This window comes from Seriola lalandi, unplaced genomic scaffold (assembly GCF_002814215.2).
Source record: "Seriola lalandi dorsalis isolate HSWRI2012SDOR001 ecotype SW California unplaced genomic scaffold, Sedor1 jcf7180002054948, whole genome shotgun sequence".
Classification (NCBI taxonomy): domain Eukaryota; kingdom Metazoa; phylum Chordata; class Actinopteri; order Carangiformes; family Carangidae; genus Seriola; species Seriola lalandi.
The window spans coordinates 1,259,585-1,274,029 of NW_019525499.1; the positions used below are offsets into that span (position 1 = coordinate 1,259,585).

General features: G+C 40.6%; 1 protein-coding gene across 26 annotated transcripts in view; it reads right to left on the reverse strand.

The window, feature by feature from the left end:
- The window catches only part of camk2g2 (calcium/calmodulin-dependent protein kinase (CaM kinase) II gamma 2), a 65,349-nt gene continuing 50,904 nt past the window's right edge, over positions 1-14,445 (reverse strand). For 3 of the 26 annotated variants that reach the window (XM_023394475.2, XM_023394473.2, XM_023394478.2), the window contains 5 exons: positions 9,009-9,054; positions 6,310-6,385; positions 5,935-6,029; positions 4,986-5,237; positions 1-4,106 (listed from right to left, as the gene is read on the reverse strand). In XM_023394475.2, the coding sequence (XP_023250243.1) occupies positions 5,005-5,237; positions 5,935-6,029; positions 6,310-6,385; positions 9,009-9,054 (450 nt within the window). In that variant the 3' untranslated portion in view covers positions 1-4,106; positions 4,986-5,004. Of the gene's footprint in view, positions 4,107-4,985; positions 5,238-5,934; positions 6,030-6,309; positions 6,386-7,087; positions 7,220-7,653; positions 7,759-8,999; positions 9,055-10,743; positions 10,789-12,837; positions 12,919-14,445 lie in introns of all 26 variants that reach the window. The other 23 variants (XM_087170453.1, XM_023394464.2, XM_087170458.1 and 20 more) reach the window with 17 other exon arrangements.

Below are 14,445 nucleotides of genomic sequence, written 5' to 3' on the forward strand. Positions count from 1 at the left end.
TAGTTTTAAATGTATGATTTTTATTAACTGTATGGTCATGCAAAAATCCAGCATCCAACTGAAACTCAAAGAGTATAGACATATGTAGCCCCTTTAGTGTAAGGTTACAATGCAATAAATTTACTTATAAAGGGGTACATACAAGCTAAGGCTTTGACTAATCTTTTATGCATTTTAATGTGAGATAACATCACTTGATTTCAATATCTCAGAAAGAGCCATTTCATAACCTCAAGGATGCAAGTAACATAGATTTCCATTTCTTTATCAAGTAAACAGTGAAAAATTACCAGAAAGTAGACATGCATATTTCTTCCATTTGTAAAACTGCATATATAGTGTTGCTGTTGAAGATTGTGGTTTTAATGATCCTTTTTCAACATTTGTTTTAAGCGTTTCAAGAATCTTTTTGTCCCCTCACTCCAGTCAGGTAATGTTTTAATCTAACATATTTGGACATTTGCCAAAGTATCTGAACTATGCAGTTCATTTTTCAGTTTTTCAAACAATTGGATGTTTAAAACTAAAATGTATATGAAGCAAAACAACAGAAAGCAAGCTACTTCACCTACTGTGATTTGTAGGTAGTTGGTGCCATCTACCCAAAGTAATTCTGTGTAAAGTTTATATTTGGTCTCGTATCCTATATACAACAGCAAAGCTAAAAGTTGATACCCTGTTATATTAAAACGTAATCTATTATTTTACAATGGATCTCAGTGACACTTCAGCTGAAGCAGGGAGTTCACTCTGTAGTACTTCTATGGAACCAAAGACAGGCCATAACAATTTTACTTTTACAAGCAAATTAACATCAACTGTGAAATAATTACCACTGAACATTAATGTTGAAATTTAATTCTGTCTCTGAAATTGTGGTGCAATTTTCATAACTCGATTTAAAGTTACTTTTTTCCCCTCATCTTCAATAATTCAGGATCCAGATAAGATGGACTCACAGCTCGTATGTGTGTTTTGATGCTATGTCTGATGTAACAAAGGGGCTGTACAGCAGCTGGATCACTCAGACTACAAACTGCAAACATATTCTCACTTCCTTCTAGTACAGACAGTCCAGATTTTACGTGCAAGTTATACAGTTTTCTTTGGAACTACTTTACTGTTGAATTTTAATGCATCAAAAATTAAATGTGTTTTGCCTCCATTGTCCAGATGTAGAGGCAGATATCTCAAAACCCAACAAAGTACTACAAAGAAACAACTTGAAGCTGAAGTTACTGAGAAGCATGAGAAACAAAAGACTGAATTTATGTTTATAATTTAAATGCAGCAATTATACAACAGTGGTTTCCTGCTACAACATGTCAAAATTTCTGCTGTTTAGCTTCGTGTTAGTCAAACAAAACTGCTGATTTCAACTTGATCCAACTGTTTAAATACTTTGGCAAACTGAGTATGCTGCTGTTTGTTCCCTCAGATCAGTTTCCCTCCTTCTAGATAACCTGTTGAGTGTACCTGCATCTTACTCTTTTATTTAAACATTCCCATGACTGTGTGGTAATACACACTCACAATGAAAGAAAAGCATCTTATCAGATTGGTGGCATCAACAGACAACTGGGCCAGTGCCCACAGCACAAACAGAACTACTAAGAGCCATAAAAAACATCACATAGTTTCAGTACTGGTTTTACAACGCATTGTCATCATGGTGCAAAAAGTGGGGTGGGCACAGTTTTCATGGCATGTCAGATATGTCACAGCACTCAGAAAGAAGCACAGGCGGTTGATACAGTAGGACAGGGCTCACATATGATTCACAACATTGTTAAAAATCTGTTTGACTGTGTCAGTGTACGTACATAGACATGATATGTGATGTTTTGAAGCTTCGTTGTGGTTTCTGCTTGTAGGTGACCATCAGCAACAGCCTACCTAGTACATGAGATACTACGGAGCAGCATAGCACAGACGTGACGGACGGCAAGCCTCATCCCTCCGCTGGTACAAAGTCACACACTCACAAAGTTTCTACGACACAGTGAAAAAACAGTGCTGCAAAATTTAACCACTGACACAGAGATATATATTTTGTCCTCCTCAAAGGGAGAATCATTGATCTCATGTGCTTATATGATGTTGTGAATTTCAATATAATTAGCCACAGAAGAGTATTAAGTGTTTTTGCCCCAAGATTTCAGCATTCGGTGTGCATTGATCAGTGTGTAAGGAAATAATGGACACAGTTAAAACAACAAAAAAAAAAAGGGTTGTGGCAGTCTGAGCTTCCATTCAGTCCAGCCCCTACTTTTTTATAGTTCTGGCTAAAACAACTGATAAAAATATCAACATCAAAACACTAAACAACTACAACATTTACAACAGAAACTGTGACAAAAGAGACCAAATCCTTTGATTGCCATCAGCGAAGGTCCCGCAACATAGCCTCTTCCCATGATGCCTTGTTTTGTCCAATCCCTCAGCTGCATTCCCTTTTTAACATGCTTTTTATAGTGCCAAGACGGACAATATACAAATTTTAAGAACACAATCAAAACAAGAGACAGGCATAAGGGTGACATCATCATCATCATCATCATCAAACAGTATGGTGCTACTAAGACAGCAATGGGGCTGGTTAGAGAAGGTCACAAGAGTAACAGATGTGCAGAGTATAAGAGGCAGGAATGATGGAAGTAAAGGGGCAGAGGTAGGGTGAGAGGGAAGGATTCTGGCGAGCGTAACCTGAAGTTGCAGAAAGGTTCACTCCCTCAGAAGAGCGAACACAACAGCATCGAGTCTTAAGTGTCTGTGCAGAAACAGTACAGGCCATTAGATAGTTCAAATAAATCATGCTTCACATCAAAAATACATTAAACCAGATGAAATAAAAGTGAAAAGTTGATGTGAGGGTGTGTCCGTGCTTTCACAATAGGTAGTTCAGAGACGTGAGGAGCTTTAGACTTTGACCGATGGCGCCTCCTAATGTTCTACTCCAAACACTGCAGGGTAGACAGATGGATGCCTTCTGCAACTTCAGGATGAGCTGGCCTGGACGTTGTGTCTAAAGCTCAAGAGAGGCTCAACCCCAAAGGCTGGAGCACAGGGACCTTGAGTGTGCGTGTGTGTTTGTGTGTATGCATGTGCATGCATGGTGTGTGCATGTGCATGCATGGTATGTGTTTGTATTTACACCTCGGGACCTCAAAGCAGAAAAAAAAACACCCACACTCTCATGCTTAACTCCCCTCCCTATACCCTGAAAGTAAATCATGTTTCCCCTTTTTTCCCCAATATAAATATCTATTTATACACAACTCTATTAAATAAAATCCCGCTTTTGATTAAAAATTATTCTTTTTCGACACAAAATACATCAAGGAGATAAAAATCAATCAGCTTAATAACACATAATACAAAAAGACAAAATAAAAATAAAGGTCCCTTCAGTAACATATCACATGGTCTAAACCCCTTTGAAACATTGTGTACAGGTGCTCAAACCTGACACTTAAAATGGGTGTTAAATTCTGATATTAAGTAGATATTACTTGCTCCCATTCACCCCACCTACACATACCTATTAACTGTAAAACAAACAATACTTCTATTAAAGTAGACATTCTGCTGCTCTCTTTTTCTTGTTTTCCACATATTATACCACCTAACCCCAACTCGCTGTGTATGTGAAGTGTACTTGTTTTTCTGTTGTTGTATGTATGTATGTATGTATATATATATATCTCTCTCTTTATTTTTTTTTAAAAACATGTTAATACTTTTCCAGACAGCAGACTAAACAAAGATGGGGAAATAAAGGCCATGGGAGAAAAGGACCAGGACAGCATCACCCCTGTGTTGCCACCAGAAGCATGCACCACCTGCAAGAAGGGGCTGACATCGGCCGGGCCCCAACATCATCTAGCTAGGGTTGGACTGGATTGGTGTTGGTCGGTCATTCAGTCAAGCTTTTGATATATGCTTTTTTTTTTTTTTTTTTGCTTTTTTTGCTTTTTTATTGTAATGTAATTTCCCCTCTTTTGTGTTTTTACAGCTTTCCAAGCAGCCTCTTCCCGGCCAGGATCCAGGTACCAATCCGTCCACGGAGAATAAATGCTCCAAAGAGCTTTAGAGTTCAGGCAAAGCTGGAGAAGGAAGAATAGATTGGTTAGCGTGTAAACTGTAAACAGGGCGAGTTCACCCAAATGAAAAACTTATATCCTAACTTAGACTTGATGGTACGAAGCATTGCAGATCATTTTGAATTTGTCCAGGATTTGACAACGAAGACTGTGTAAATTGCTGGTTTCAGCCTGATGAGTGTCCCCTGTTCATGAAGAGGTGGGGTTTTGATCATTAGTATAGTCAGTGCCCCCCCCGCTATACAAGCCTGCTCTGCTATTGGAAATCAGCAGACTAAAACATAACAAGGATATTTAACACACAGACATAAGTGACACTGAGCTTCTCATCTAATTATCTGAAAGAAAGCAAATAAGCATGTGTTGCAAAATGTTGAACTCTTCCTTTACATAACAATAAATTAATCGGTGTGTTCGTCTTTTACGAGCTTTTCCGAAATCCTTCCATTTCCCTTCAGTTGGATTTCAAACGATGTTCAGAAAATTAATCTGAAGTGAAGCATATAAAATCATTATCTACTGTAGCATGTTTGTGGAACATTTGTCTTTTTGTTACAGATCGCCGATATTCACAGTTTCACCTCCAGTGAACTTGAGAGATGTCTGTTGTCTCAGTTTTAAGGCCGACACTCACTCTTCAGGAAAAGCCCTGGAGCAGGGACGAACCCAGCAGGGAGGACGGGGAAATAACAATAAAGCTTGTTGTTTCAAGGCTACAAGCTGTGTGTTATGATTTTAAGAAATTATTACACAATAAAAACCTTCAGAAGAGCCAAGTAACCTGTGCAGAGTTTGTTAAAGTCAGCCATAATCCTTGCATGCAGCATAAAACTGTTATTGCACCCTCCAGTCTCTCATCATGGTGACATGTTTTCACCTTACCTGGGCCTGAGTTGTCGGTTCACTGCAGGGGTGCAGCCGGTGCTCCTGAGCAGTGGAAGTGCACATTGAGCCATTTGGCGTCGCGGCGATGCCACACGCGTGTCTCCTCTGACTGGCAGGAGCGCGGCCGGCCCTGGCTGTCGATGTACTGTGTCAGGCGGATGTAGGCGATGCAGGCAGCGTCCTCACCAATCAGATGGACGTGGGGGTTGAGTATGGTGGTGTGCACTGGCTTACTGTTTTTACTCAGCACTGTGGGGATAGAAATGTGCAGGTCAGCAGTTTGTAAATGGACATGTCAATTGTCAATGTGCAGCTAAGTAACCTGATTTGAGAGCATTTAGCATGTTTTAGCTGCCATAGGCAACATGAGTTGGCTGCTTCAAATGGCAGGAGGAGCTAATGTGAATAAAATCACATTATAGATGTCCCCATTATCATTTTACACATTTTCCAAAAATTCAGCATGACATGACAAAAACTTGAATCTCTACTTGAACCAAGTTCTGTATTAAAGAGATTAACATCTATATCAAAAACTTCTAAAGGGATGAAATGATCAGTTGATTAATCAAGATTAAACAGATTTTTATAGTCATTTTTCATTTTCCTAATTCACTGACGAGAGCTTCTCAAAAGTGATTATTTGATTGGTAAGAAACACTGAGCACAAACAGGAACTGTTGTGTAAGAAAAATCAACAAAGCACATAACCTTTAATTTGTGCAAAACTGCAGTACCTTCCTCAGGTGTCACTGGATGCTCCGTTCAACCATTTTATCATTTAGTTTGGCATTAATCTGGATTTTCCACTATAATTTGTCTTAATGAGGATTTTACATGTTTCTTTATATTTTATTATTACACAACACTGCCTGACCAAAGTGGCTCTTTAAAGTCAAAGATGAATTGAGAACTAAATTGACTGCGAGACTGAAACTGCACTTACGATTCTCAAAGTAGAACTTGTGAAAGTCCATCCCCTCCACCAGGTTTCCAAGAGCTTCTGGCTCAAAAGAAGTCAGTCCAGGGTCACAGATTCTCCTGTCAGAAGAAAACACAACCATAAATAAACATTTGCTTTATCTGTTACTGATTCTGAATTTACCCTGCAAGTGAAGAGCAGGTGAAGAATGACGAAGGCTAAATGATGCAGGACAGATGACATGGCATTTGAAGCTCTGAGATTATGGAACATTTTCAAGTAATGTGTGTATTTAACAAGAATTAAAGATTGTCATTGTGTTAGAGGTGAGAAAATGTTTTCAACAAGACAGAAAACTGAACACAGAGAAGTGTGTTTGAGTTGCATATTCAAACTTACGTGTAAGCCTCAAAATCCCCATTGTTGATGGCTTCAATCAACTGCTCTGTCATCTTTATTATCTCCTGTTTACGAGCTGGAAACAGTGAGATCGAAAGATAAGAGAGGGGAGGAGGGGGAAGACAACCAGAAGAGGTTAAAGACAGTCAGAAATCATTTGAATTTTGAACATTCAAGTACCGCTCCAGATGCTTTCACTGACTCTCACTGCCTTACAAGGCTGCAAACCTCTGACATTTGAAATAAGCTCATCACATGGGTGGCACCTCTGGTAATAATGACAGTGACATTTGAAGTCAGCCTGTACAAAACACACCACACACTCTGCTCTCCGTGTGACATCCAGTGAGTCCTTGAATGTCTCAAACTAAGAGCTTTCACTGCACACACACAAACCCACACCAATAAAATCCACCAATAAAGAAATCCTGTTTTTTTTATTTATATATATACACCACCAAATACACCGGAAATTATGAGAGTGAGGCACAAAAGTCAAGAAAATGGGTGTACACTACACCAGAAAAGCACAAACTGCAAACACACCAGGATTTATTTCCAGATAATATGCTGTAACGTACTTTTTTTCACTAACATGCAGCTACTGAAGCCTGGAAAGCCTGCACACCTGCATGCAACTTTTCACAGAGCCTTAAAAAGAAGTCAGTGTGATTCCCCGAGTCCTCAGACCGTCTGCCATTAAGTGGCACACAAAGACCGTATAAACACTGCTTCAGGAGTTTTTGCACAAGCACTGCACAACCTGCCTGGCACTTACTCTGCTGCAGGTTGCCGCTGCTGCCTGTGAGGGGTGACAGAGCCGACTCTGGTTCAGGACAAGAGCTCTGAGCTGGACTGTTCTGAGCTACAGGAACTCTGGGGCTGCTAGCAGCTTCCTGCAGGGGACCAGCTGCAGGCCGGTACAGTCATCCCAGTGAAATAAAGTTATGTTTAGCAAAATTCAGAAGCCATGTATACAACTATTTACATAGCATTTAACATTATTTATCCTGCAAACAGTATATCAAGCAGTCATTATAGGAAATTAGAATCAAGACTACTCAGTGTTAGATGACCTCCAGAGAGTACAGAAGAGGAGCAGTAATATGCAACCAGGCCTGGACGCCAGTAGATGGCAGCATAGGAGAGCAGAGGGGAACTAGTGCAGTCAGTTGGTGGGAAGAGTGGAAGTGAAGAGGTCAAATTTTTCTCTCCTTTATGTGGAGGCTTTTAAACATCAAGTGTTTTGCTTGTAGGGTAAATTTCATGCTGAAGGTCTGGTGTTGGGTATAGAAGGAAAGGTCAGAGCTGAGAGTTAAACCAGGTAAAATGCTGCCAACTTACAGATGGGTGTTGGGCAATGAGGAGACACGGTTGGGGTCCGTTCCTCAGTAGTGCTGCACTGGCTTAACACTGCAATGTCTGTACTAGTAGTCTCACTGACAGCCACTGCCCCCATCACAAGACAAATACACAATTACAAACAAATGTACATGGGCAGAGAGCCTGAGATATAAGTTTATCTATAATATTTGGAATAATTAATCGTTTTAAAGCCAAACAATTATGAAAAATCAAATGTCCATCACAAGTTCCCAGAGCCCAAGGTGATATCTTCAAATTGCTTGTTTTGTCTGACCAAAATCTAGAGCTATTCAATTTTCATTCACATAAAAACAAAAGCGGCAAATCATCATATTTGACAAGCTGGAACCAGTGAATACTTGATATATTTGCTTCATAAAACTTGTAGGTGCTGTCGCTATGTGACACTCTGGTCACTTGCTTCTCTGTAACTCTACACGCCAACCCCGTGCTTCATCTTAGAAACCCTGATGCTGCACATGGAGGAGCTGAGGCATCCTATCAGTGTGAGTTTGTATTTGAAAGAAGAAGAGAGAAGTTACATTAAATTAATTTAACTTTCATCCAGAGCAACGTCAGCTAAGTGCATTCAGCCTCAGAAAGACAGAAGAGAAAACAGGAACAACAGCCCCTCGATTGCATGTCCGTGATGATCCACTATAAGACTGAGTGCTGGTAAACCCAGGGAAAGCTGCTCAAGTAACTGGATTAACTCTTTTCTGGAAAGCTGAAGGTAGCTCTGTCCTAATTCATTCAACTGAAAACAGTGAAGTGTCACCCCCCGAGCTGCAGACGACTAATTAAAGGCTTAAGTGGTGTGTGATGCTGGCATACACGCCAACGCACACCAACAATCAAAATGAGGCTGAGGTATCCACATATGGTTGGCAATGGTGAGCGTTAGATGTGTCATATTCAAGAGATCCTGTATTTGAGCCTTTGCAGATCATCACATTCTGCTGAGTTTCTGCAGCAACTGAACAGGATGGGAAAACTAACACTACACCACCATGTTGTTACTTTGTACAGAGACAACAGTGAAAGCAGCACTGTATTTTCCCCCACAGATGCACAATGTTTATATAAAACTGTTTGTCACATTTGTCTTCCCTGTGATGCTCACAAGCATCTGTCGTCTAACTAGTAAACTTACTGGACTTAGTAGTTGACAGTTACCTGAAACCTCTACCCAGTAAACATGCATTACCTCATGTATAAAGGGAAGCAATTCAGTATGAGCTCTATGATAATATTTTTCTATCTGATCTGCAGACACAAAGTGAACAAAAAGAGGCATGCGGAGTAGGTGAAAGTTTGACAAGTACCTTTCCTACCTTTCATGTCCTCCTCTTCTGTGTTATTACAGCTCTCTGTGGAGCCCTGTCAAACAGAGAGGGATGAGACAAAAAAAAGGAGAGATGGACAGAGGAGCAGGAACGAGAGAAAGATGGATAAAGGGAGAAAAGAGAAATAGCAAATCACTTTTTTTAAATTGTATAAGTGAGATGGGATTGGGAAGCTTAGGCCATATGGACACATAGACAACCTGACGGACAGATGGACGGGTGGACAACTCCCTCCCAGGAGCACAAACCAGCCAGGACAGCAGCGAGGGGAAGCGCAAAGAGCCACACACATCAAAGCAATAAAGTGTGTGAGCAATCTGAAATCCTGTGGCTAATTTAAACAGGAAGTGTGCAAGTGCAGGTCAGCGTGTAACTGCTCCTCAAGAGTAAGCAAGCCGGTGTGGCAAAGTATTTGTCAGAGAAGTGTCAATGTAAAGAAAATTGTGCAACAGCATGGGCATTTCATAGTGATACTAACATGACAGTGCAAGTCGAGTGGTGGCTGGTTCTCTTTTAGTAAAAAGCCTTACATGAGTATTTGAAGATATAGTGCCTGTGCTGCTGTTAAAGACAGTGTAGGATTTTCTCTTTTATATAAATCTGAAATCAACTTTGATGCTGTGTGAATCCTGAAGGGAACCACTGGAATAATTAGATACTTTGACTGTTTAATCAACATCAATTCAGAGTTTCTAGGTTTCTCGCGACCTTGGTTCAGTCTTAGAGATCCTAGATTCACACTTAGTTTAGTTAAAGGTTGCGTTCCTTCATCCATGTGGATATGTCTTAGGTACAAGCTGAGAACAATGGTGAGAGCATAGGGTTATCTGGAGGGAACAATAGGTATAGTTGGCCGTCATCTGCGTAGCAGTGATATGAGAAGCCTTGCGAATGGATAATTGGACCAAACAAGGTGGTGTATATTGCAAAGGGAAAGGGCCCCAGTACTTAACCTTGGGGCACCCCTGTGGGGAGGGGATGTGATAAGGATGTTTGTCCTTGCCATGACACATTGAAGGAGCGCCCCGTGAGATAGGATTCAAACCAAGAAAGCGCTTTTCCCAAATACAGATAGCAGGATGCACTGGTTCACCGTGTCAAAGGCTGCTGATTGGTCCAGCAAGATAAGAGGACTGGACTGCAGCTCTAGCTTCCCTTAGGGCTGCTGTCACAGACAACAGAGCTGTTTCAGTTGAGTGGCCACTCGTACAAGCTGCAAAATTTTTAACCAACAGGGTTGAAATTAGCTCAAAGTTTGTATTGTAAAAAGGTATTTTCACAACTCTTGCATTCAAGCATTAATTCATCATTTAAAGACAGAATAAGGAAATACAATCATTAACTGGCAAAGTTATATTTTCGAATAATTTGTAATTTATTAATTGATAATAATAATAATAATAATAATACAATGAAAGTCTATATTTATTCCAGTGGTTACATTATGGTGCACCTTCACAGTGATTTAAATGTCAGCAATGTCAGATTTGGAGTTCACAGGATTCGACTCTCTCTGTGAAATCATCTCTAGTATTCAGGAGGCAAGATAATGACACATGCTGACAGAAGCCAGCTTACATTAGGTGCACAAGTATAAACAGTTAAAAAAAAAATTTTCCCCAAGACAGTGATGTATGAAGTACATCTAGAGAAAATCCTGCACGAGTTACCTTCGCGTGTTAGTAGTGGCTGGTGGCTACTGGTGGCAGAGGGAGCAGCTTACCTTGGTGCCATCAGCTGGGTTGTGTACAACAGTTGTCTGGGCTTCCTGGGGGGAGGTAGGAGACACTTTACCATGCAGGGATGGGACGGGTGGAGGGGGGGAGGGCACCAGGGAAGATGCCAGGAAATATCAACATATTCCATGACCACAAACATAGACACGTGTGCGCACACTAATGCTGTGGAGCATTTATGGCGATTAAATAGATGACTGTAGATGTCAAGGCACTCAGTGTGAGTCTGTTCCCCATTCAGCACTGTGGTCTAAAGAATCATTTTTGAGTCTCCAAAATTGCACGAAAACAGCCATGAACACAGCTAAACACATATTCACCCGCCCAGGGCCAGGACTGAGGAGGAAGGGTCTGTGAGTCACTGGAGGTTTATGGAAGTGTGAGTGTTGGTGCTGATGGCATTTTCATGTCAACTGGAAGTTATCGTATTTACCAGGTACAACATATAACTTTACTTCACTTCAATAACGGAGTTACAACTGAGAAGCTCTGACATATCCAATTTGGCATTAAATAATTTCTGAATTAGATTTCAATCTTTCCATCCTACATGGTGCAAACGCTGCATTAAGCAAGCGACTGTGTGTTTGTATAGCCACTCCTCATCCTCAACCTTGACCCTGCCACAGAAGCATTCAGCACAACGCAATTCAAGAGCTCCAAGTACAACAGTGTTTGAAAAACCAACCCACACTATAGCGGATTAGTCAGTCACATACTCAGGTTCCTGATCCCGATCAACACTGGACCCAACATCCAGAAACTACAAACTTAGAACATGCAGCCCCGTCGATGACACACTTGATTATGGTTAATTAAAGTATTTTTGGGGTATTTTCAGCCTTGATTACAGACAGTGGAGACACGACAGGCCGTTGTTGTTCATGGACTTAACCCCTGAGCTACAGGCTGCCTGACTTTGGGAAATTTAGACTGGAAAATTTTACCCAGTCTGAGGAAATGTTTTACTTAGCTCAATGCCTGGCTCTCAATTTGGCAAGTTTGGTGTGTAGCTCATAAGCTTTTGCTGGAGTGCAGAATTCAGCACTGGCATGATGTAGAAAGTAATCGGTGCCATGTAGAAGTTCTTGCATAGAGTTAGATGAGAAGATTGATACCACTATCATGTCTGCATGGTATATTTGGAGCTACTGACAGTGGCCAGTTAGCTTAGGTTAACACAAAGACTGAAGGGGGTGGGGGTCTAAAGATAAAAATAAGCAACTGGCCACACAGTCGACTTTACTGATGCACAAAATGGTGAGAGGAGATGTTTGGCTTTCATTAACTTGAGATTATTTTAGTGTGTTTCATGTTGCTATATTTGCTGGAGAAAGCCTTGTTCAAGTTCTGTTGGATGTTTTGTATAAGGCTCAATCCCATTACATATATTAACAAAGGGGCTGCATCCTCCTACAACTGTGATCTCTCTATTACCCATCCACACCAGCTCCTGTTTTACCCAGAAGTCCTCATCATTCACAATTTACATATTGAAGAGCTATGTGTAAAAGTGACCCTAACCCTTCTTTTGATGTAGTACAGGTTCAACCTTTCGAGTTTTCGAGCTCTGCTTTCAAACAAATTGTGATAACCCTGTGCTACTTCAAAGCCAAACCATCAACAAAGCTCAGGTGACACAGTTGAACACAGAGGAGTCACCAGGACGTGGCAGAGCAGAACTTGATTGAAGTGTCTGCTGTTGTACTGCAAAATGAAAGTCATTTGTCTACCTGTCAATGTTGTGTACTGTGTAAATATATATATATATATACACGAGTGTGTTTGCAGGAGGTCTGGGTAAAACGTGAGGCGGGGGAAACACTCCAAGGAACAAACCAGTCGTTCAATTCTAAAGTCATCAAATCCACTGCCACAATTTGTGTTCAAAACAGAAGCAGAGAGGCAGAGGATGATGAAGGACGAGCGAGAGGACAAAGTGCAGCGAAGATTTTACTCAACATGGGATGTGACAAAATGATGATGAGGAGGAGACAGAACTAAACATTAAAAAGATGAAAACAATGAAATGATGCTGTATAAAAGCAAGGTGAGAGAAACCAAATATAGAGATGAGGTACCATTGGTGCTGAAGATGACATGCTGCTGTCTTTGGTGCTGCTGCTGCTTACTACACTGTTTTTACTGTTGGTTCCCTGCGACTGGGGCAAAGAAACACAACACAGAATGACTCCCACTGCTCCCACCGGCTCTAAACCATAAAAACACCCTGTGGGAAGCTCAGGTGGAAAACAGTAATAGAGCCATTAAATGGCTAATATCACTGTTCCAGCTATTGTAAGTGAGTAAGATTTAAAGCTGCATAATCTGGGAGTGGGACGTATATGCAGGAGTTCGATACTAAAGAGATTTATCTGAATATCTGTAACTATCATCTGCACCTTACTACTTTGTGCATTTTAAAGGGCAGTAGTTGTTGTATTTTCCTGTAGGTCTGTTGTGCACGAAGCTTCAAAATAATTTCTAAATCTTCAACGTGACTCTTCTTTTGTTCATCAGGAACTTGTAGAAACAGATTAAGTGTCCTGCTCCAACTGACACTGAACTGAGAAGGTTTTGTTTATTATAAACCTGTGTATTGAGTGACCAAAGGGCTCTTTGAGTCTAGCACCACAGTGAAAGCCTGCATTAGATGTCTACAACTTTGGCAGTTGATGCACAACATTAAAAAAAAAAAAGTAAAAATACAGAACAGTTAGTCAGCACATGCATTTTTAAACAATGAACATACTTTCAGAGCGGATTTTTAAGTATTTTCGCAGCACTTTTGAGGGAAATCACAAGTTTAGATCTACAAAAAGTACCAGCAATTAGTGGCTACTCAGCCAAAATGTATGAAACAGATTCAGAAGATAAAGTTTATAAATATGGTTGCCAGTCCAGGTCTGTGCATGCAGTGAAAGGCCTTGATGAAAGGTTTCTCTCTAATTGTGGAGAGTGTGTGTGCGTGCATGGAGGTATGTACTGTATTTTGTTATTTTGCGACGTCAGCTCGAAGACAATCCTAAACCCTATTTGACCCACAAATCTACTGAAGCATTACTGCACCCGTTTAGTCCCCCCCCCCACTCTCTTGAACAAACCCTGTTCATTGCTTTGACTGAATTTTGACGACTCGGTCCAAACCTCAATCAAACGTTGGCTCGCCAATAAAAAAGATACATTGCAGTTTCAGGACTGTTCTTATATGAAGTAAACACATTTTCAGTGACATTTGCATCTTGGGTTAGATAAAGTACTGTCTCAACAGTCTCCTACAGCTATATTACAATATATTTTACTGAAGTAACTTTTCTCTTGTGAGTGCAGCCGAGCACCCTGCTGAGCCACAATATAAAAAGCATAAAGAACAAGTTTACTGTCAGGATCATAAGGATATAATGAAAGTCATACATTTTAAGTACACCTGAAGTGATTGAGGTGTATTTACAATGTGTTTTAGTAAATCTAAATAACTGGTGATGGTGTGTACAACTCAGCCTGTGTATAACAACAGTTGTATTGTCTCCTCTGTAACTCAGGTTTGAAAAAAGTGACCCAGAGGACGTCACTGTTATTTCTCAGTTTAGGATTGGAGACTACAAATTTTCACCTGGAAATCCTCACAAAAAGATGTTATTGGTCGCATTTTGGGAAATGTAGGATCTAGTGCAGCCTCTGCTGCTTTG